Source organism: Macrosteles quadrilineatus, unplaced genomic scaffold (assembly GCF_028750875.1).
Source record: "Macrosteles quadrilineatus isolate MER2022 unplaced genomic scaffold, UCM_ALF_1.0 Scaffold_4__1_contigs__length_99947679, whole genome shotgun sequence".
NCBI lineage: Eukaryota > Metazoa > Arthropoda > Insecta > Hemiptera > Cicadellidae > Macrosteles > Macrosteles quadrilineatus.
In genome coordinates, this window is record NW_026542597.1 from 35,145,020 (window position 1) to 35,170,297 (window position 25,278).

General features: G+C 37.5%; 1 protein-coding gene across 2 annotated transcripts in view; it reads left to right on the plus strand.

Moving 5' to 3' along the window:
* Nucleotides 1–25,278, plus strand: part of LOC128993367 (uncharacterized) — a 52,989-nt gene that overhangs the window by 19,940 nt on the left and 7,771 nt on the right. The window contains exons 1-9 of one of the 2 annotated variants that reach the window (XM_054417225.1): nucleotides 12,238–12,303; nucleotides 15,410–15,491; nucleotides 21,402–21,534; nucleotides 22,353–22,489; nucleotides 22,884–23,005; nucleotides 23,572–23,716; nucleotides 23,968–24,080; nucleotides 24,416–24,641; nucleotides 24,940–25,056. In XM_054417225.1, coding sequence (XP_054273200.1) covers nucleotides 15,410–15,491; nucleotides 21,402–21,534; nucleotides 22,353–22,489; nucleotides 22,884–23,005; nucleotides 23,572–23,716; nucleotides 23,968–24,080; nucleotides 24,416–24,641; nucleotides 24,940–25,056 — 1,075 coding nt within the window. In that variant the 5' untranslated portion in view covers nucleotides 12,238–12,303. Of the gene's footprint in view, nucleotides 1–12,237; nucleotides 12,304–15,409; nucleotides 15,492–21,401; nucleotides 21,535–22,352; nucleotides 22,490–22,883; nucleotides 23,006–23,571; nucleotides 23,717–23,967; nucleotides 24,081–24,415; nucleotides 24,642–24,939; nucleotides 25,057–25,278 lie in introns of those variants that run through there. The other variant, XM_054417224.1, reaches the window with a different exon arrangement.

A 25,278-nucleotide genomic window follows, 5' to 3' on the forward strand; every position in this document is an offset into this window, starting at 1 on the left:
CAACCGTTACAGTCTGCACGGTCTTCTTTCCCACATTGATTAATCTGCATTCGGTTTGATATTCTTTTACCATTCCAACATTCTCTGGCAGATATATTTTGTGTGGGAATTTATGTAAATAGAGTGCAATGGAACTAAATTGTAAGTTTGATGCACGCAAAACGCGTGTTAAAGTAACGGAGAGTGGTAGTTCGTAGATTGGTTGTGTATATATTTAAATTTGTATTAGTTTTCAAACTAAATTAAACTATTTTCTACGATAGGTTTAGTGTGCATGTAGTTGGATAAGCTTGTTAAAATACATTGAGGAACTTGTTTTAAATGAGTTTTATCATCACATCCAGGTGATATTGTGAAAAAACGCGTTTATTGTCTATAACAGGGATTCCGACATGACTTATTACATACTTTTTCATCCTTTACATACCTCATTATCATACAGCAAAGTGGAGCGGTTTAAGCATGAGATGAATATTATATGAGCGAAAGAAGTCAGCAGACCATGAAAATTATTTTAAAAAGTGGAATAAAAAGTTGTGGTCAGTGGTTATAACGGGCTGACCACACCGACGTGCGTTCTGCTTGGTTTCGCGGACTACTAAAACACACGGAAATGCCATTGCACTTACCTGACCCACCGTTAAGTGCTGGAAACATAATCGTCCGTTAAGCGCTGATTCGAGGATGGTTGTCAACTGTGAAATTAAACTGTTATTGGTACTTTGATTTCATGCTTATTCAATGTGATATTTCAACCCGTTAACTACTTATTAAGATGATGCCGTTGCTTGATCTTTAATTTTATACCGGTGTTTTTTATTGTCATGGGATGAAAATAAGATTTTTATGTATTGACATTTGCTTTATTTATGTTATGTACATTATACTTGGTAGCATGTCCTTATTTTCAAGTTATCTTAATATTATACTTACAAGTCTAGCCTTGCTTTTTTTTAAATAACCCAATGGTAAAATAACTTTATTATGTAGCTGTATACCTTAGTAGTTATAGTGCTTCCTTTATGATAAAAAGTGTGCTGGACCCAAAGAAAAGTCAGTAGTTTTTCATTACTTTAAACTGGATCCGCTGTTTCTATCATTGGGCTTTTAATAAATAGCACGGGTTCACCCAACTCATCCTTCAGACCTTCACTTTCCTACTACGCGCACCCTGGTGTAGTAGTTAATATAATTTAATATTTTGTAAGGAAAGATTTAAATAGCATTTTGTAGTATCCATTTAGTGTTGGAGTTCGAGGACTATGCAAATTTTGTTGGCATATTTGATTGTATAATAAAAACAGACGAATTCTAGGATAAACTAATAAATTCTTCAAATTCGCTTAATTTGTTCGGCTTCAAGAACTAACTATATTTAGTATACACAAAACAGTACCACGTTTTCAAAATTAGACGTCGCTGTTCTTCGTGATGTTCCATTGAGCAGAGCTCACTGAGGCAGCTAGGGCATTGGCCTTCATAAAAGAAAACATCGTTTACGGATTCTTCTTACCTCCAAGAATCTGACAAATGAGTTCACTTACAACACAGCTGTGTGTGCTAGAAGTTCTTAAAACTAGACATTGCTGTTCTTCGTCATGATTCTTCACTGTACAGATCCTACTCACGCTGCTTTGAGCATTGGCCTTAATAAAAGGAAACATCGTGTACGGATCCTCCTCATTTTTAAGAACCTCACAACTCTTTTCACCTGCACTTATCTGTCTGTGTGCTAGACGTTTTTAAGCCCAAAAGTCGGAAACTAGTTCTTCATTCCACTGGCCAGAGCACACTGATGCTATATTGGACATTGTGTTTATGAAAGGAAACTGAGTTTACGGATCTTCCTCATCTGCAAGAACCTGACGACACTTTTCATTCACCTGTTGACCAGCTGCATACGTTGAAGTTTTCCAAAAGATTCGAAGCTATTTGTGATTTTCCGCAGAGCAGAGCTTGGAGGATGCTGGTGGATTGTTCTCCATACACAAAATTGTTGACAACTTCTTCACCACACAACTGTCTAAGTAAATGTGTGTCACAGGTTATCAAAAACCAAAACTACAGATCAGAGTTCTCCTTCTGGAAGTGTTACTAAGCAGAGCAAACTGAGACTACTAGGACATTTCCTTGTCTTTTATGCCCTCTCCAATAAGGCAATAAGATCGTTTAGGGGACATCGTCTCCAAAAACCTGACATCTTTTCTCACCTGCTACACAACTGTCAAAGTAGAAGTGTGCCACAAGGCCGATGCAGCCTGTTCGCCCACTGCTCACTCTAGCCAAACTGGTGGCTAAACCGTTATCAGACTTGGCCAGAGCCGAGTCCGCCAAAGTAGATGAATGCAGACGTAATTGATTGAGTGAGATCATCGGATCCCGTAACGCCAACACCCAACAAGCGACTCCCGGGTCGGCGCGACCACTCGCCCACTCATCGACCTTGCTGCTTGGCCTACTAACGGGTGCATGCATCTCGTTAACTCTTCCGCGTTTAAATTTAGCGCTGGAACTGTTGCGCAGCCGTTTGAACTCCTCGATAATTGCGACGTTTCAAAGCCCATTGAAAATCTCTTAAAGGGCTTGCTAATGCATATAGCTGGGAAACTCAGAGGTTGTATCACAATACATTTGGAAAGTTCCTGAGAATAATCAGTGTTTTTATGGGTTACCACTGGGCTTTTAATGAATGTTCTTGACTGAAAAGTCATGATCTTAGTCATTAATCAAGCTACACAGATCATTCACTCAATTCTTCACGCATTCTGCATCCATATTGAACTTGAAATTCTTACACAAAAAAAGCCATCACTGTCTTAGTGAAATGGATAAGTCTTACATCATCTGTGGTAATATTTGCAACACATCATACATGGGTGCATTGAATTTCTAAAAATATGTTATTTGAGAACTAACTATAGCTAGGAAATTATATGGTTTAATTTTTTGCCAGTGAACTTTTTAACTTTTTATATTCGTTTTTTTTTATCTTCTGAGATAGTTTGTGTACACAAACTTTGTTTTAATCAAATACAGTACATTTAAAGTTTGTCAAAACAGTTAGGATGCTTAAAATCCCAGTAATACATGATAGGGGATAAGTCTTGAAAGTAAATAGTCCAACCGATACAAAGGAGTTAGTCAAGAGGACGGTGGTAGACAGTTCCTGCTCCTGGAGTTGTCCGATTATTTCCACAGAGGAAGAACAAAGTAAGAGTCATTGTCAACAATGCAGCGTGGCCGAGGTCGTCACGGCAGCACCGCCCTGCCACTGTGGCTAGGGCTTCATTAGACATTCCATAAGAATAACCAATACGAGGTTCTCACAGGATTAGGTTGTCTGGTGATGGTGGATTATGAACTGCCCCTGAGGCTTGGACTTCATTAGAGAATAGCCAGTAGGAGGTTCTCTAAAACTTATACAGTAGGTTGGATTAAGTATGGTGATGTTGGATTAAGAACTGTCACTGAGGCTAGGACTTCATTAGACATTCCCTTAGAATAACCAATAGGATTTTCTCTAAAACTTATAGGTTGTCCGGTGATGGTGGATTATGAACTGCCCCTGAGGCTTGGATTTAATTAGAGAATAACCAATAGGAGGTTCTCAAAGGCTTAGGTTGTCTGGTGATGGTGTATTCAGAAGTGCCACTGAGGCTAGAACTTCTTTAGACATTCCCTGAGAATAACTGACAGGAAAACTTCAGCAGATGCAGGTGCGGTGGTTATGTTATAGTTCGATAGGCTTCGTGTTAACGTAACCGAGCCTTCAAATACTGAAATAATAAACTCTACTTATATGAACTCAGAATAATAGCACACAGTACTTAGTTCATCAAGGCTGCACAGTTTAGGCTGCTTCAGTTTATTGCACATCTCTTGTTTTATGTAGTTACCAGCCGTTAGCAGTGGGGCTTCATGTTCAAGTACTCTACCCATCACAGAGCAAGGGGCGACAAGGCTTCATAGTTAAATACCCAAGCTGGGTAACGTATAGCAGGTGCGGCGTTGGCGGTATAGTTTTGCTGTTTCCACATCGCCCCGTGCCGTTATCCTGGCCTGGATTCCCGCGTTCCCTTCCACTCCAGGACATTCCAGGCCGCTGTTAACACACTTCCGTCCCGCTGCGACTGGGACCGGGATGGCACCAGGTTTACTCATTAAATCTGTGTGTTACACCTCATACTTGATGCGGGACAACCTACATACGAACACGAGTACTGTACATGTAGTAATGTAGGGGGTCTAACTAACTATGCTAGTATCAAGTAATATAGGTAGATAGTACTAGTGGGTAGAAGTGGGTAGTTAAGCTCCAAAACCTAGCTAGAAAGTGAAACATCAAAATCCCATTATAAAAGCTAATATGAAACCTCAACTCGCAGTATTCTTAGTTTGGTAGCTTGATGTCGTGAAAACCGCCATTATGAATGGCCTTTCAGGCTAAGAGATACTAAGTTTCCGTTTAAAGATGATCGATCTTTCCTGGAAGCCTTACCAGCGTCGGATAAACTAACTCCGAACTCATCATCGGGAGAAGGTGGAGGTGGAATTAACCTTCCATATTCCATGCACTATTTGATTACACAAACTTTACGAGTGGTTACTTTAATTAGACTCTCTGGGAGCTTTCAAAACTGGGTACTGCTGGTTCAAATAGATGCGATGGCTAATTCTCTATACAAAGTCACCGGCATAAGTGGTTGGTTTGCCAGATTTAAAAAAATGCCTCCTTAACTGCATCCCACTAAGTCAAACTATCTTGCAACGAACATACAAAACAATCAACAATGGACGCTTGCAAATTACTACATAATTTCACCTACTTTGAGTCTCGCCCACCCACAAAACCTGACAACAAATTGACTCATTGTGTGCAATGAAATTAAGCACACAACGGGTTTTGCCATCAGAATCGCATTTACTCGTTAGTGGAGAAGAAGAATGGCATGTTACTTTGATGGGGTGATTTAGACAGCAGTGTCGTTGTGGTTTATGATTTCCTCAAACAAAATTTGAACATCCAGTATTTTTTAGATAATTTTACATTCAACGTAGGCGATTTATTTAAACAAAGGAATATAAGAAATCGGTGTGCTCTCGAAGTCCTAATGTATGAACATATTTCATATAACTAATACAACTGAAATATCACAGAACAGGTAAATAGAATAAGCAAACATCCTATTCTTCATGAGTGTCCTTCAACTTAATTACTCGTTTGATGCTTCAGCTTGCATGAGAAATTAGTCAAAACTATACAATTAGTAAACAAAACAATCGTATGATTAGGTTTCATATACCTATAGATTTCCCTTCGGTCTAGATAATGTAATACTGTACTATAGTTAAAATGTGAAAAATTGTGGTTTTACTACGATGTCCTTATGTTAAATAATAGTTCAATAACAATCAGTGACAGTGACAGCCAATCCGGCTAGTATTTCTGTGGTATGAAGTGTGCCAGAACACACAGTTCAAGAAACACATTTCAAGAAAGGACACTTCAAGAAAGGACACTTCAAGAATATCATTTTATAGCTTTTCCCAGTGATTATATTACCTTAGGAATTATAAAGTCTAGGGAACATGTCGGCCTTAGTAACAAGACTATAAAATCGCGCCACTCACCCTACACCTATCTCAATTCATACTTGGTTTAAAATACCTACCTTCGTATGTTCACCATATCAAGTGAAAGTATAAAGTACCGTGTGAGTGAATCTAAACTAGAATGGCTTAGCTTTTCGGATCTAACAGAGAGATGTCTTATTTTTGTTTCAAGGACAAATTAATGCAAGTATATTATTGTAGGCCTACTGTAGTTCTTTTAACACGAATTATCTGTAGATGCTAGTTATACCATTGACTATTGGATACTGAAGCTATTGATTAAAAATCTGGCTACAAATTTAACATGGGGATGGAATGTCTTGTTGTATTGATAGTCAAAGGTTATACTATAGCTATACTATGTATAATATGATTCTAGTGAACTACCATGAAAGGGATCGATAGCCAATCGAACCACCCTAGAAATACAAATCAATCAACATCCTACAAACTATGTTCCCCAGCCACGTAAAAACAACTTCATGCTGTCTACCAAATGCTCAACACTAATACACGTTTTACCGTAGGTCAATCATTAACACCGTTATGCTCGCAATCTTCCGCGCATCAGGACGAGAACCAATTTAATTTTGCGGTGGCGTATGTGGGTAAACCTGGCATAAGTGTACTGAACGCTCCAATTTAATCCGCAAATATGTCAAGAGATGCTGCGTCAGCAAGTACCGCGGAAGAACCAAATTGAATTTGGAAGGTGGATTAGCCTATAAAGAGAGTGCAAGTCATGTAAAGAGCTGTGGAGTGGCTGCGGTTCAGAAACTTGTCTGTAGAACATCTGTCGCGTGAACGGTAAGGCAACGGTGCTTGGACAGTTGCAGTGAGTTGCAGGACCGGAAATTGTCCACTTTTATAACTAGAATGGTTTACTCTCGGAAAAATTAGCGGAATAGTCATTAAAGTGCTAGTTAGCTAGATGAGGCTTATGTAATCTAGGTATCTACACGTTTTTGCGGAGGAGAATGCCAGAACAGTGTTGTATCCAGAAGAATTGTGATACGGTAGTGTTAAATGTTTTTGAATTTACTAAAATAATTTATGCCTTTATTTTCACATTCGTCTCTGAAAATATTAAAGGTACACTTTTTATACAACCTCGTATGCTATGCTCCTTGCTTATGAATAGTGACCTTTCAAAGGTTTGTGAATGGTCTAAGGATCATGGATTAAAGCTAAATCCTGAAAAAAGGTCCGCCATACATTTTGCCAATACAGCAATCTATGAGCAGCTGGAAAAATAGCATCAAAGTCACAGTTAATAACTCAGAGCTTTTAACTTCCAAAAGCATTAAGAACATTACATTCTTGGTGTGACAATTTCTCTAGCCATGTAAAACATACAAGCAAACGTGTTGTTGGAAAATTAAAAGTGCTTAATAGGTTTAGAACACTGCTCCCAACAACAGCAGTTACGATTGTTTTTAAAACTTAACTTCAATTGATTAATTGATATATTTACATTCTTCCAAGATGTAAACATTAAAATTTTAGAAGCCCATAGGGCGTAGCCCAAGGGAAATATGAAGATGAAATTATTTAATGTTGCCTTGTCATCCATTTTTGAGTTATGTTTCAAGTTTAAAGTCTCTAGCTCATCGGGAAGTTAGTTTAAAATCGATTGCCAAATTTGTACCGTACAGTCAAGAAAGCGAGCTAATAAAAACGTTTTAAAATAGACAACTTAGTTAAATTAGTTGGATGGTAAAGATTACTACTGCAGGGTTTTTAACAAAATAATTTATTTCATGAAGGAAAACCTAATACAACACTAACCTCAGTACCCTTCTTTGGTGACCTTTTTGAATTTCAGAACTTTGTCGTTTTTGCCAACTATCAATGTGAGCGTTAGCTCATTCTCTCCAAAATCGAATCTTGCCTCCCATTTCGACCCACTCGGAAACTTCAAACGAGAGACCAGCACGTTTTCGTTTACTTCAAGATGAGTAGTTATTTCAAGAGGCAGCTCTTTTGTGCCTAGGGGAGGCAGACGGGTTTTGTCAGTTGAAGTCTTCAAAAATCTGCAAAAAGGTCCTGTGACGCAGTAGTAAAAGTTGATCCAGAGATTTCCATCCCTGTTTGACAGCCATAATATCTTCGTCCTCGTCATGTATTTCTGCAGGCTCCACCTTTCGTAGAATCCGTTCATCGACATGACAGTTTCGTATTCCTTGACGAGCCCTGAGTAGTAGTATTTCACGTCCAGGAAAGGTTTCAGTTTTGGCGCCTCCGATTCAATTACAACTGCGGTGACCGTCGGAACCACGATTGCTAACAGGAGGACGCTCAGCATGGAACTGTATTTTTCCATAATAAAATTAATAAAAAGGTCCGAAAACAACTGAAAACTTACTTGCGGCTAACATAAGTTTGAAACTGAAACACTGGCAACGATCGTACTGATATTGAAACGGTTTTTACAAAGGTGTAAAAGTAGGTTTAATGTTTAATTATTACACCATTTTGCATGTCAACTATGTCTAAAATTAACGAGGTTGTAGTGTAATTGGTGTAATTTGCGCCATCTAATTGGTTTTTCATTCTGAATTCGATAAACAGCAATTTGACAAGTGTTTTTTAAACGGTAAGCCATGGTACATATCTGCAAAATGCTTGAGTTAGGAGTTAAAATATTCCACTCTCGTTAGAATATACAATAACGAATAAAATATACAATCAAGAGGACCCTAACATAAGAATATTAGTGTATGAAAATAGTTATCATTAAATATTTTCGTTAATTCGTTATTAACGTCTAACGATATTATTACGCACGTTTACGTACGTTTTGGAATGATTTCTCAGATAACGTAAACTCATCACCCAAAATGAACTTTATAATTAACCAAAAAGTTTATGGACATATTCGGTATGGTGCGATTCCAAAATCTGTTTACGTTATATGTGATGTATTGCGTGATGATGTTATATGTTTCTCGTAAAAAAAAACAACAAAAAAACAGTTTAATCTTGTGTCAACAGTTGCCTAGTCTAAGGGTTCATTAGGCTACAATGTACAATATGTGGGGAAAACCAAAAATATATCATTGGTAAATTTGGGTTGCATACTTTCTTTACTTTGAACAAGGATTTGCACAATTGAAGAATTGAACAAGAACACCATATGACAATTCCAATGACAGTATTGTATTTTAAATCAAACACTGTCTACAGGGTATTTTCAAAATTGTCTGGACACATTTTGTGGACTTGTTCCTTGGGACAAACATAAAATGCCATGTAAGTATGGGTCTAAAATGCCTAGATTCCTGTCTGTAGTTGTTTTTATAAAAAAAAAAAATAATTTTATGTCTTGGCAACTTTTTTTTAGATAGAAACTAGAAAATTTGTATAAAAGTGTAGTTTAGAAGGTAAAATTAGTTTTAAAAAAACATTCGTTCTAATATCTCAAGCTGTTTCAATGGCGGTAATTTAAAATCTGTAATGCCAACTTTCATTAAAGTCTTAAATATTAAGACAACTGTTTTCATTAGTAAAATTATATACAATTTAAATCAAAATAAAATGAGCCCTTGTTTGTGAACTCGGATGACAAACAACCGAGATATCAGTTGTTCTACATTCCAAAGAATAATCGTAACAAGATCAGTATATGGTAGTCTTATTAAATTTCGTAACCGAATGTAGGATAAAAAACAACTAGGTTGTTCATGATCCGATTTGAACAAACAAGGTCTCATTTTATATGTATTTAAATTCTCTATCTTTTTAATAGCAATTTTCTTAACATTGGCGGGTTTCATTAAATTGGGAATTAAATATTTTAATTGGCCGCCATACTGAAACGGTTTGAGATATTGGAACGATATGTTATAAGCTCTTTTTACCTTAAAAACTACACGTTTATGCCAATTTTAAATCTCTTTCTTGAAAAATGGCCAAGATATAAAATAAATTTTAAAAATCACAAACATAATGACAGACACATCTAGGCATTTTAGACTCATACCATACTTATATGGCATTTTATGTTTATCTGAGCCCAAAAAACATTACACAAAATATATGCATACAATTTGGAAACACACTGTATTTTGAGTGCTTCAAACTTCATGAATGGATCCCATGCTGTTTTCAATATTTACAGAAACGTTTATCCACTATACGATGTGCTGACGGAATTTTCTATTTGTTATTGTTAAAATTTCTATAAAAAAAAAAACACTTTAATTTTGCGAAGAGCTTTAGAGAGACTTGACCCACGTGACTCCTTACATTCCGAGAAAGACATTTAGTTCATAAATACTGATTCATTGATTATGTTTTTCTTAAACTTGCTTATGTTTTATGTGTTAGTTTATCAAATATGAATGTATCATAAGTGTCTAAAGTAGTTGTCAAAATACGGTTTACCTAGAAAACAACCATGTGGGAAAATTAAATGAAAGCTTGAAGGACAGAATGATGCGCCAAATAAAATATCGCAGTCGGAAAATTGGCTCCTTTCTTTATGTTTTTCACTCTGAACCTTCTCTGAGCTAAATCGTTATTGCTTCTTCACCATAGTATTTTATTCTAATAATATTTAAAATTCTTTGGATATTTGTTTGGATAACCGACCCATGCTAAAAAAGCATGTACTTTGTTTTTCATAAAAAAATACTATAAAAGCTATTTTACAACTTTGTCGACAAGGCAAATTTGCAAATCGTAAAATTCCTGCTCGCACGTGTAAAACTATGCCAACATTATTTAAGGGAATACAAAACCTTCTCATAAATATGAAAGCGTATTATTTACGACGCTCCACCAACTACATATCACAGATGTTTCTGTCGTATGCTGTGTGGTGTGCGACGGAACGGTACCCGGGCCGTGACTACGATTTGCGATATGACCACAATCGTGACTCTTATACTCGAGTAAAGACAATAGCTTTGGTCCATAATCATCGTTCTGCTGGCACACATCTTGGCACAGTCCATTATCTGTTGTATAACCGCAGCGGTACAGCACATGCCACATGCCATATGTCCGGCGGGAGGTGACTGGGCCAACGGTGTATGGAGTACATAGTTATTGGGACGTGGACGATAGTTTTTACAAGGGTTTGTTGCTAGGGAGGGTTTTGGATCTTAACTTATTCAAGGGTTATAGTCCCTCAAGAAATGATATTGTGGAGTGTGAGAAACCTTCATGCTGATAAGGAGGTTAGCTGATTTGATTGCTAAGGTTAGGTTAGGTACTCTTGTAGCCTAGCCCACGATACGTGTCCGAAAACCTTTTACTTTCATGATCCTCGCGATAACGTCAGGTCTCTTCTCTTTTGTCTTATACCATTGACTATAGTCAAAGCTTATACTGTACTGATATATATAAACGTTAAACTTTAGGCCCTTCAACTCCTTGATTTTGCAAATGCCTTTTCAGGGTACCCAAGGTATATAGTAGTTTTTAAAAGAGTGCGTCTGGTCTAGTGTTTATATTGTGGGCATTCTGTCCTAGAAGTGGTGTTCAAATCGCCACCAGTCACAGATGACTTCTGGGCTACGTTTTATATTTCAAACGCTGTGGTTCTGAGCCCACCAAGAGTTCAACCTTTTTAGGAACAGAAAATAATAAGTTTCTTAAAAGAGCACAATGTTCCATGTGGTGGAGGACTAGCTCCCTCCTAGAAAAAATGAAAGTGTTATCACTAAATGCTGTGTCACTAAATACACCTTTCATGATAATCGTTTTTTTTTTCTTTGACACTAAATATTATCTGAGGCGTTTATGGGTAACCAAGTGGTTATAGCCCTAATACTAATCACTCGACACGGTTCTATTCTAAAGATATTTTGCATCTCATTGATGGTTTTATACTGGGCCCAGATGTCTTTGATCGTAATGAGTCTAACAAATTGCATTTGCTAAAATAATCAGCCTGTCTTGAGCCTCAGTAACATATCTATAGAACTCATCATACACATCATACACTAATTTTATATTCATACTAGACTCAAACCACCTAACTACATCATTACAAACCTACCCTTACTAACAGCAAACTTTAAACAAAGAGAAAAAAAAGTTTGCACCAATCACAAAAATCCCAATGTCCCCAAACCTTGACATCATTTTTCACCGTCAAACGTATAAAAAATTATGAATCAGTTTATCCTTACTTTGTTTTACCCATTGTTTGCCAGCACCTGTTCCTTTCTATGTTCCGGGATGTCAGCTCATGGGATCGTTGAGATCGTGGCCTGTTTTGGGGGGATTTCTCCCAAATCGGGAAATCGGAGGCCCGTGCATGACGTCCCGCCCCATTGGAGAACATCGATTCAAATATTTATCAAGTTCCCACAAGTCTTCGGGTCGCGCACAAGACTTTCTATGTAGTTGTTAGTCACCTTCTTTGATTGTATCTTGAATATTTCTGAAGAAATTTGAAAACTAAATTTACTCCTACGACGGCAACAATCATTGTCATAAATGAAATAATATTAACAGCAACATAACCAATACTCTAAATAATTGATTAATCTATTTATATAGGCTAATTTTTGCCTGTCTAATAGTACAATGTGTGTTTTACTCTTTGTTTTCCTTTGATACGTATTTCTGCTACACATTTCCACTACAATCAGCTGAAATTAAACAAAAGAGGGTACACATAAACATTAGTTTTTGGGAATGTAAAACAGTGGACATTTTGTAAGACAACTTACTAAGGTAAATAAATTAATTGTTTATATAATACTTAGTTATCTATGTTATTGTTATTATTTACACGTTTAAACAGTTCATGTAATTTCAAGAAGATAAACATTTCAAGCAAGAAAACACAACTAAGCCCCCATATTACCCCAAAACATCTTAATTATTCTTTCTTCACTCTCATAATTGATTTAAACGCCAACTCGAGTCCACAATCAAAATTCCTCGACAATGCCAGCTTACATAACAATGCAAGAGCATCACTCAAGAAGAAGTTGTTACAAAAACCAACACATCTTTGTAATTGCACTGTTTACCTCTAGAGAACTCGTGACTATTAGCATATGCAGTGATTACCCAGCAGAATGTCGCCCCCCACAGCTGATGATCACGAGTAAGGCGCATTGACCCTCCCAAGTGCATAATATGCATTCTTCAACTTCTACACCAGATTTTTACAGAGCCCTTGACATGAACTACAAAGGCATACTTTCTATTTGGGGAGAGACTCGAACTTTTCGGAAAGTTTCTGAGCCCCTCTCATTTTGTGAGGTCTAACCGGTGGAAAGATTTTACTTCGCGAATTGAGGATCAAAACCAAGAACTGGAACAATCCAATATGTATGCACATGAATCTTTGGAAATCGCTAAAACGTGAAGAATAATTTTTTTTATATATAAAAAAGAAGTACCTCTTTTGCTAAAGTTTCGAGCGTAGTGACTTAATTTGGACTCTTCCTAAAACCAAATTAGGATATATGCGACTGTGATAGTATCTTTGAAATCGTTTTTTAAGTATGAAGAACAAACACTTTTTACAGTACTGTATAAACAAAAACGTATTACTTTCACCAAAGGTTGGCAGCAGTGTCACGAACGGAATTGTTTAGTAAACTGTCCTCACTCCAAATCACAATGACTGTATTGATGAATGGTGATTAATCTGTGTATATAGTGGGCGTGATAAGAACAAACACTTTTTATAGTACAAACAAAGAAAGTCTCTGTCGTCAAGGTTGGCAGCAATGCCGCGAACGGAATGGCGTAATGAAGACGCTCGGTGGGATGTGAGAACTCCACACCATGTTATCTGCCACTGAACCCAGCCATTGTCCAATACAAAGCTCTCCACTCCTCGATTTGCGCCACGCCACGTTTTTTTATTAATGTTGCACTTTTTTCTAAGGGAATCTGACCAGCGTGACGATTCAGGAAGTGAAGACGAGACTCCCGGCAAAAACCAGCTCGGATGCTCTATGGCTGCGGTTGTTGCTTCCATCCGCATATTCGGAATTCTGTCTGTCATGTTTGATTTATTAGTTCAACATGATTCTGCTTGTTTTTAAAGCATGTCGGTTTTTGTACGTGGAAATTGAGTGTGTTTCTGCGTACTTCAGGGATTATTCGGAAAACTCAGCTGCTCTACACAGTCATTGGAGAGCAATATTACTGGCTAGGTTCAAATTCCGTCAAACGCCAATAAGTTTTAAGCTAAGTGATAATGTTGAGACCCGATGATTATTTGTCCACGTAAAGCTGTAGATTTGTAGGAAACGAAATTTACCTCTGTTAATTAATAACCCCCCTCTCATAAAAATTCAAATAACAATTTTTTTTAACTCAGCAAACAGTTTTAAAAATTAAGCTTCATCTTGTTAATATGTACAAGTGTTAAGTGTAGAAACAGGTGGGTCTAAGTCCCTGGATTCATGGATCGGAGTAACTGGATGGGTTCTGTATACGAGGAGGAATGCAATCCCAAGATCCGGACGGATAAACTAAGAACCAGATCCTAGGAACAGGTTGTGAGGATTGATTTAGTAGCCTACGCTCAAGCAATAAAAACTGTTATTTACCATTACCGAGATTGGGGTTACAAATTTACTTAAAAATTACAAAATTACTCTCAGTCAGTTTAGTAAAAGGGGAGAGATATTATCAGATCTGACTACAATGATCCTCTTTAACCTCCGACCCTTTAGTCCCTCAACTCACAACTGTCATTGAAATGGTCATCGATTGGGCTGATATTTTTATTTGTGAAAAGTCAACCACGCTAGGAAGTCCCTTTTTATTGCATTGTTTTAACGGTGGTTAGCATAAAGATGTTCAAGTGCAGCAGTATAACTTCCTTTGCCTACGTTTTATCAGAGACACGTCTAACAGCCCTTTTGCGTGTACGTTGTGTCACCCAACAAAAATATGGAATGCTCTGGCCACACTCTATTAACATCCTCATTTAATTTGAGGAATGAATCACCAATAGTGGTCATTATAAGATTGAATTAGCACACGTATTCCAAGAGCGTAGTGCACGCTCGACCGCGGTGTTTATTTGTTTACAGACGTAATGGCACTTGGTAATCATTTGATTGTCGGTATCATTACAGATAATCACAGTCGTAATGCGCGAATGAATGCAATTAGTGCCTTAAAGGTGGCCAGCCTGACCGTGTCCTGGCGGTGTTGTTGGTAGAACTGCTAACGGTACCTAGGGCGCCGGAAGTCGCCGCCACCGCCAGGACCGGATACTCTTGTGTAATTACCGTAATTGTTTGTAATGTATTCACCAGCTGGTAAATGAATCAATGGGAACTGCACTGTCTCCGGGTGTCAGAATTGAAACAATTCTATTGTCTGGATCGCAAGGTTAATTTTCTACGCTGCAGTTGACCGAACACTTAAAGCCATCTTGTTGTGGAGGTACATTTTCCGACGATTTTGTTAAAAGTTCCCCAAGACGCTCAAGCTAACTTTGAAAGAGAATCTGGCCTTCGTGCCCAAGGAAAAGATTTCCATCCGCGAAGTTATCAAGCTTCTATTTTTAAAGCATTGTAAAGCTTGTGTTGGCCCGGCATATAATCATTAGGAAAAACATCAATTTTCCAAGAGCAGTATCAAACACTGTTTTCAGTTCAAAGGATGTCACGCCCCAAAGACCCAAAGATGCTGCCAGTATGTAGACTACTGTGATAAACTGTTGCGCCAAATGATCTTTGTATTGAAAATGGCCAAATAGTTCAATCTAGGGTGTTTAAACTGTACAGGATACTATGTTTAATTATGAGTCACTGTTTTCGTATTCACTCTGCAATGCAACTTATTCTATTGTATGTTTCAGATGGAGCACAGGACACGGACGATGGCGGCGAGGTGGAGGTGGTCCTTAGTTCTAGTCCTCATCAACTCCGCGCTCAGTTTAGGTAAGAAGAATCATCACTGGATGTGCTTGATTTTAGATATGATACCTATGCAATTGTCCTTGGTCTTTGAGCTTGATTAAATACCGTAATTATCTTGTATTAGAAAAGCTATTTTTTAGGAAGCTGTTTCTTTTTGTTTTGGGATGGACTGTGTATGGATGCAGAGTGACATCCCAAATAACATGCACATTCTTGAAAACAACGTCAAGTTTACCTCCACATTGTCATCATGATGTGTAGTCTAAATCGAAGATGACTGAAAGGAAGAGAAAAGAGAAAACAAGATTTCAGCTGTCCAACTGAGTATAAAGAATGATAAAATCAAAATTATGCCAGAATAGAATCTTTAAAATTTCATATTCAAATGCATAAATAGCGCCCGAAGTTTCCAAAGTCAGCGCTATAATGTATGAGATGGTAATATATTTCTTGCTGCCTATAAGACCAAGCTCAGATGAAAGAATTGGGAGTATCGTGAAGATGATATGACAGCTGGCTTCCATGTTCTTCAACTACAAACTGCAAATCCAAACCATCAACAACACCTTAGACCAGTTCCATACCTTGACAAAGCACTTCAAACGTTTCACTGTTAAGCGGCCATCATCATTATAACCTCAGCTGGCGCTCTACACCCATGATTTCAAAGACAAACTTTCACACATCCCTACAAATCCGCCGGAAGTGCTGAATTGCTCCGATTACAGAGCACCCTGTGATTGTGGGAGGGCCGGAAGTTCTAGTGTTTGGCCAAGTAAGTCAAGAGCACTGTCACCAGATGATGGTTGTGTTTGTAGCTTGGCCCACATCGCAGCCCTGAGTGCCCTGGGACATCAGTTTCACACAATTATAGTATCAGGTCCACCTCGCTGTCTCACGCCGACCACTCACGTTTTCACAATTGACTCGTCTTTAACCTACTACTAATGTCGTTGTAGCCCACCTTTGGCGAGACGTGTCGTTGAGGAAGACATTATGGAAGAGTTTTTTTTCAGAGTTCTGGGACACTCTGGAGACTTATGGACACTGAACAAGTTGATGGAATTTTAACTTAGGATGGCAAGCTAGTTTTGTGATTACACTCTACAGATGTACGATAGTGAAACTGGGAAAATGCCGCTTTGTAAAGTATTGATTGGTGGTTCGATGATGTTTTCCTTCTGAAATTTAACCAGTTATCCTTGATCGTTTGGCTGGTAAATGGTGTTATGTGACATGCTACGCCAAAGATCGGTTGATCATATTCAGTAACTATAAGCTTTCAAGCATTTCTTTTGTAAATATATTCCTCATTAGTTTTCTCCTTATACTGCGTACTCTGTCGTATTGGGCTGTACCATCAATATACCAATATCATAGCAAACTAGAAGAATGTCGTATAGGTAGTTGCATAAACAAACCAACACAGGAGTATGTTTAATCTGTGGTAACAGGTACCCAACCCCTTCTTCTTTAAGAAAGTTGTTACCGTTATACCGTTTTTAATATTTCTTTATCTCAATTTTTTATCACTATAGATCAATGATCTTTGTAATGATCAAGTAGACCACAAATTACCGGTATTCCAATGGAACTGTCCTAGTCGCATGGGTAAATATGTGGTTACTGAAAAGATAGATCCCGAACCAGGAACGCCACAGAGAAAACGCCCAATACACCAAGAATCTCGTCAGCCAAGCAAGGCTACCATCAAACTGTTGTACAGTATTCTATATGGTTGATAGTTGACTCGAGGTTAAAAACATAATCCCGCAATCCTATTACTAAAATACATATAAAATCAACGGCTTAATCTCCAGCGGGCTCGTCACTTTCGAGAAGCGGAAGGAGACTGTGAGGAAAGTGTACCTTTGTTCCGTCTGGCAATAGAAGATCGTCGTGAAACAGAGGAAACGGACATTAATTCGGGCTGTGACATTACGGCAAATCACATGTTGATGGTGTCGGCTGTGGCGCGGCGCGGCGGTACGATGGGACGTGGACCGGCCGTGGTCGAATGGTGATAACGGGACCGGCGTTCGCTGGACGGTGACGAGGAACAGAGGAATGGGGCCAGGCTAGGCCGAGGCTTGGCTGTGCTAGGGTAAACATGTGCAAACGAGGAAAATGTGAGGAATAAAAAGGTTCAGAGTATTGGATCAAGGCTAAAGGTTTGCCTACCGCAAAGAGAAAACGAATTTGTTGCCATCCTATGATAGAACAATTTAATATTGAGCTGGTTATCAGTCCAATGATCCAACCAATTCTCTCGGCGGAGGCTTGGCTGTGCTAGGGTAAACATTTGCAAACGAGGAAAATGTGAGGAATATTAAATACAGTAGATCGAAATTTTAACTAAAGGTTTTGCCTGCGTAAGGATAAAACGTATTGTTGTACTGTGAAGTTAATTTTGTGAATCCGGGTTTCACTTGGAGGGAAAAACTACTGACATTATATTTTCTAAATAATTTGTTTACAAAACCAAAATAATTCAAGCAACTAGGCAAAAAAATTCAACTTACAAATTAAATTTCAGAGTTGAGTCCCTGACACTTGATACATAGATAGGTGACCTTGACCGTGTCTTTAGTTGGCAAACTAGTGCGAAATTTTTTTGTTACATTTATTACTCCAACAAAATAAATTAACAAAATAAACCTACAGAAATAACAACAGAGAGTACAAATATAAGTTCAAATTAAAAAAAACACAACATACACACGTTATAAGTTGAATAAAATAAAGTGCTCCATTACCTGATGTAGCCATAGAACCGTCTTTAAATGCCTAAATTAATATTGATTAAGGATTACTGCTAATAACCTACGTTTAGTTAATGAATTAAACTAATGGCTGTCCTCGAAACTGAACATTAATAATATATTAGTGTTTTTGAATTCTGTGTAGCTAAAAAAATGTTTTTGATAGATGAGCTTGCACAAGTTAGTAGACAGAACAGGTAGACCGTGTCACTAACGTACAATTATCCAATCAGAGGTTTTTGTTTTATACTTGAGCGCGGCACTTTATATACTCTTTATTCAACGTCATTCTAGGAAACAAGGCATCAGAATTACAAAATTATAGTCTGACTGGTAAATTATATCCCGCAGCTATTTTCAAATAAAATAAGTAAACAATATTTAACTACTTATTGTCTTTAATGTGTTCCTCTTTTTTAGTTTTTCGCTTTGAGTTTGAGATCCAATGGTGAACACTTTACAATATCTTGATTCAATTATCGAATATTGAGATGGAATGTGGAATCTAATTTTCTAGAGAAGGTTTAAAAAAAAGATTACGGAGGTCTACTCCGGCTTTAGTGATTATCAAGAGTCCCGGAGGTTTATCGGGAGTCTTAACTGATTTTCAAGAGCCCTGATTGGTTTATCGGGAGTCTTCAGTGATTTTAAACAGTCCTGGAAATTTTAATTGATTTTCAAGAGTCTGGTGGTTTTCGGAAGGCTTCAGTGATTTTCAAGAGTGAGGAGGTTTATCGGGATGTTGGGGTGATTTCCATAGCATGGAGATTAATTTGGAACCTTAAGTGATTCCAACAGTCCTGGACGTTACCGGGAGGCCTCAGTGATTTTCAACTACAGTACTTTTATCACTCTCAAAGTGCCTATGCGAATCAGGAAGAAATTTGTGCCTAATTAATTAAAATTTGTATTACGAAACCTTTTTGAAAAGTAAAACAACTAGCGGTACACCATTTTAAAATGAGGCTGTCTACTTATAAGTGTAGACAGCCTCAGCCTAAACCACAGGAAGTATAACGGAGTGCCAGTACGGCATTGTTCTGCCACTAACCCACTTGAGAGAATAGAGCAATCACGCGGCGACTGGTGGAATTGATTCTCATCACTCATAGTGATAATCGTTGAGAAATTGCTTTAAACGAGTAGGAGATAAATGGTTTAAGCGTGGAGGAAAAGTGTCGAGGATATTGTAGCTGTTTTTAACGTACAGCGCGAACGTTTGTAGCGTTCTTCAATTAACAGACGTAGAATTATTTAACAGACGATTTGGAAATGGCAAATAAGTAATGAAAAAAGTTACGACTATTTGTGTTCGATCGCTTGATTTTAATGTTTTATTTTAAGGTCATTGTATGAGGTTTTTAAGTCATGTTTCCAATTTGCAAGTTCAGTGACACTTTTGCATAAATTTCTCCCTCAAAAGCTGGATGGATATTTACAATGGTAAAATTTAGCTAAACCTTTCTAACACCTGCAAGAGAGGAATGCGCATCCACAATGGCAGAACAAATGCTAATTCTTTCTTTTCGCATCTGTTTATACCTATACTAACGAGGCACCCAACTATCGTAGTTCCAAATTAGTTAACCGCCTCAAGTCTGAAAGGGTGTGTTTCGATTACACTCGTTGACCTGCTATTGTTCAAGCTTGACCTTGAGCTTGATGCTAGAGGCTACAGGACTGAGATGCGTTTGACCTATTGACCACGACGAGGACGAGGCTTTGTGAGGTAATGACTCATCACCCAGGAGGCAAGAGAGCGAGTCCAGACTCCGGAGACGCCCGAGCTATATAGGCTACCGCGGTTGTGGCGGACTACTTGCTTGTAGTTCTCCTTATCGCCTACATCGCCGCCTACACTCGGACACCTTATTGGTCGACACATTCACAACAATGCAGTTAGATTTGGCGATGTCGATCAACTGGCTTTTCGAACGATTGGATTTCCTTGCTAACCGTAACTGGATAGTTAGTTAGAAACGCTTTTTAACTAGTTCAACTCATCATATAAATATTAAATTTTGTCTCATAAAGAAATTAGGTTTGTAAGTACAGTGGCGACAGTAACAAGGAGGGTATCACCGTGGCCGTTACAATGAAGGCTCTTGCTGCAGAGTTGGCTGAAAATCAGTGAACATAAATTTTATTAATAATTCTGTCCACTGTGGCATTTTTAGACATCAAAATGGATGAATTTAAATTTTAAGGCTTTGTTTAGGCATACTGATTGTGATTTCCTCACATATAATTTGCAACCCATCCACCTTTATATGTAGATGATCAATTCAAAACAACACTAACAACAGCACCAAGTTTTTTTTATTCCTCCAACCACTTTCACTCAACGTATCTTTTTCAAATTTAGCGAGCCGACATGGCCAGTTACGGCGCGGCACGTCGTCTGATGTGGCTGTACGGTACCGTACACCAAGCACAATACATACCGCTGAATATGCATGGCTCGACGGCGGAATGCTGCATATTGTTGTTTATTGCGTCTAGACGAGCAACAAGCCAGCAACGTCCAACCTGTAACAACACTTCGCAACTGATACTGCGGATGAGGATTGGATTGCAGTCGTGCGTACGAGATCTTGATATTCATTACTTCCCACTTGTGGAAGAGTTATGGAGTGGTGTCGTGAGCAACTGGAATGGTAAAGGTGTTCCTGGCAAGTGCAATGCCGATTACCGGGTTATGTGCACTATGCACGTCAAGTGAAGAACGTGTAGAACTGCGGGATGCAGCGTCATTAGGTTGGCTTGCATTTGAAGATGAAGTAAAGATAACGCTATGGCTCAACTAGTTGTGGCTTGTTTTGAGCTGTGGAATGAATTTACCGTTGAAACAAAAGTGGAATTTACGTTTGTGTTGCTTATCTGACGTTATTCTTTGCTGCAAAAGTTAAGAACTGAGCAATTTCAGGATGTCTTGAGCTGTTGGGTGATTTTTACCTAAAAATCTCTTTAGCTAAGCTGAAAAAATCAGCTAAAAATCTATTTTTAGCTGAGCTAAAATTATTCATTTTCCTACAGCAGTGGAGTAACTCAGCTCCACTAATCTAACTAATTAGGCATATGTTTCCATTATCGAATCTTTAAACAAAATTACAATAATGACAATTCTCATCTTCCACATAATTTAACTTCAACTTGTTTTTGGTTGCAGGTCGTGTAGCATTTGAAAAGCTGACAGAGCTGGATTACAGAGGCAACACTTACTACACAGTAAAGAACCTTTCTCTCTATGAGTGCCAGGGATGGTGTCGGGAGGAGCCAGACTGTCAAGCGGCCTGTTTTAGGTAACACCTTTGCCTATTTAAAGACGATGATCCAAGTATATTGTGCAAAAAGATTTGGCGTTCTTGCAAAAAAATACGAAAAAATATTAGCTGATCAAAAGTTTGCTCTATTTTTTTTTGTTATCTATGGTAGAAGTTATTCAATTGATTTTTAGAGTTTCCTAATGTTCTGTCTGAAACAATGATTTCACAGACAAATGCAATATATTGCAAACTCACTTAATGCACTGTACAAAAATGATGAAATTTCCATTTGAGATCCAAAAATTTCAGATTGCTACAGGCAAAGTAATTAAGTAAATTAGATAGATTGAAATGCTATTTTAGTTGTTCCGTGGATTCACTCTATAGTCACATGTGTCTATGATTTTAAAACAGCGATTGCACAGATAATGATGCCATTTAGTAGGTACTAGTAATATTTACGTGTACAATTGACTTTTGAATACTGAAGCACACTTTCTCATCTACATAGACCAGCTAACCAGTTTTTGTACTCAAAAAGACCATACTTGAGTTAGACTCGTGGAGTGGGCTTTCGTTGAAAAGTAATTTCTCTTTCAGTTTGTAAAATACTTTGAATGTTTGACATAAACATAAAAATTGCTAAAGTTTGCAATCAATGTCCTGGCGTACAAAACAAACAAGTTGTATCTTTCCCACAACACACTTTGTTTTTGCGCAATTCAACTAAGCTGTTTTGACAACAAATTTGATATTCAATGGAAAGGTTTGTTGGACAGTAGGTTTATCTATTAACCTAGTTAAAACATATTAGACTCTGAAATTAATTATTAAAAGCGCATTATGATTTACAGTTTTGTATTAAATCCGCTGACGCCAGTCCAAGAGACATTGTGCCAGCTGCAAAACGAAACTTCAGCCAACAATCCAGCTGCGGTCCCTCAGCGATCAGTCAATCTCTACTACATGGTCAAACTGCAGATTAGATCAGGTATACTTCCAATTGATTGTTACACTTCAAATTAGATTGGATCATTTTATTATAACTTTAACCTGCACACACGAGGTAAAGTTACTGTAAGTGCTTCTAAAAGTCTTTGTTAGAAGGTTTAGTTGATGAACTTCTAATCAGCAATTTTCAAATATATTATTTGAAAAGGAATGATAAAACATTGAGCAAAAAAAACTATATTCTTCACCTTTAATTAACGAACCTTAACAATAAAGATCTCCTTCAATTGGGTCTTCATTGTTTTCATTTATCTCTTAGAATCGATAATTATAAATGTCTTGAGAACACCAAGAAATTGAATGATTAAGTTATTAAAAATACAAAAAAAAAAAAAAAAACATCTTGCACGAGTAAACCTTTTGGTTCTTTACAGACAATGTATGTTTGCGACCTTGGTCTTTCGAGAGAGTTCCTAACAAGATGATTCGAGGATTAGACAACGCTTTGATCTACACTTCAACCAAAGAAGCCTGCCTCGCTGCGTGTCTAAATGAGGTAAGCTAGTCTTTGGGTTGGAAATTACTTTCATAGATTGTAAAAAAATAAAAACTGTGTATTTTCACTATTTTTATAATGATTTTTAAAGCTTATAACTGTTACCTTACACACTATATGGTTTAATTTTGAATTTTACTGGTAAAATTCCACATGGGGAACATCATAAAATGTACAACAATTTCTCATGATTATTGTCATACCCAATTACCTAGAATGTTTGCCTTATGTAAAGTCCGTTGGATTTTTATTCCAAGCGTGGTCAATTATGGATTTGGATGACATTTATTGATATTGGGCTGTCACTTAATGATGCTGTCTTATAAAAATGTAGATGTTGGATGGTAATAATACCAGATTAGGACCATTATTTCATAAAAAAAAAAGAAAAAACCCTTGAACTTGAAATATTAAAAATTAGAACCCAAATAAATGTATAACAGTAATATTTACATCAAACGTATTTTATGTTTATTTTCATTTTCATTTCCCCATCATCTCTTTAGTTTAAATAATTAAAATGCAGTATGAAGTAGTCTCCATAGTTATAACATCACATGTTCTAGTATCGCTTCACTTGTCGTTCCGTCGAGTACAACTACGTGACTCTGCAATGCCATCTAAGTGACTCGGACCGCCGCACGACGGGGCAGTATGTACAGTTTGTGGACGCCCAGGGAGTCGATTACTTCGAGAACCTCTGTCTTAAAGGTAAGGTGATCAATGTTTACTAGAGAACGATTAGTTAAGTACAAGGGAGAAGTGTGTCCATAATATAAGAAAGTTAAGAAACAAGCACATTCAATGGAAATTTTGAATTCTATAACTCGTATCTACATTCTGGTAGTGTATCTATGGTTAAAAACTAACTCTATGGTAAAAGTAGTTGAAGATAAGTAGTTTACAATATGATTATTCATCTTGGCAACTATTGAATCATGAAAATGTTGTTATATTTGCAGGCAACCAGGCTTGTAAAGGCAACCGAGTCTATCAAATTCCAAGAATAGGAGTTGCAGACGACAAAGTTGCGCAGTATGCAAGTCTTCACTACTACGTGGATAAAGAGTTGCAGGTAAATAATTTTGAATCTGAAACTTAAGGTTAAGTTAAAAGTTGAAAAAAATAAAGTCATGTATTTGGACAGTACTGTAGTTTAAAAGAGATTAATACAAACGATATGGGGTTTCAACTTAATTTGATATATGATCTAAACTAGCGACAAATCACAAGTTTTGTCCCAATAAAGGAATTATAAGGAGAGTAGATTGATGAGAACTGTTTCAATACTTCAGTGCTAATTCAATAACTTCATTGAGAGAACATCACACATGTGGTAACATACGAGATGAATATAAGAGAAACACGAGTTTAAACAGATTCATGACATTCAACTCTTGCAAATTCTAGGTGAAAACTGAGTCAGCGTGCCGACTTGCTTGTGAGATTGAGAACGAGTTCTTGTGCCGTTCGTTCCTGTACAAGGGGCCTCCGGTAGGCTCGTCTTACAACTGTCAGCTGTTCCATCTGGACCACAAGACACTGCCTGATGGACCCAGCACGTACCTAAACGCTGAACGGCCGTTGATCGACGACGGACAGCGTGTCGGCACCTACTACGAGAACTACTGTGAAAGTGAGTTGGGTTATACCGCTGATATTTGGGTACTGAAGTGAAGTACAAATTCTATTTATATGGACAAGCTGTGTTTTGGAATTTTAAAACTTTTTTTATAAGGGCACCAACACTTCTGACTGCCTACAACTCCCAAATTCTTGGTGATGAGTCTCCGCTGAAACTATATTCAGGCTAGATCACTGTCAAAAACACAAATATTTCAATACAATTATCACCCATATGCAATGTAATAAAAATAAACACTTTAAACAGCTAAACATTCTTTGATGATTAAAGTTATCATCTGATTTTTTAGAGTCACTCAACACTCACGAGCAGCTCCCAGTGGTGTTTGAAACAACGGATGACAACAACATCAGCAACCTGACCCGGACTGATATCAACTGTGACAAGACTGGAACTTGCTATGATGGTAAACAAAATATTTATATTTGGTTTAAGTTACTTCTAATAAGATTCGTTCATGTATACAGTGAAACTTCAATGAGAAGATCCTCAATAGCATGTCACTTTCGATAACCAGTGACATTTTCAAATACCCTGGATTTTGTATTACCTTTATCTCCATGTTATTCCAAACCTCATTAAGAAGTCCACCTTGATGACAAGTTTCATTGATAATCATCATAAGAAA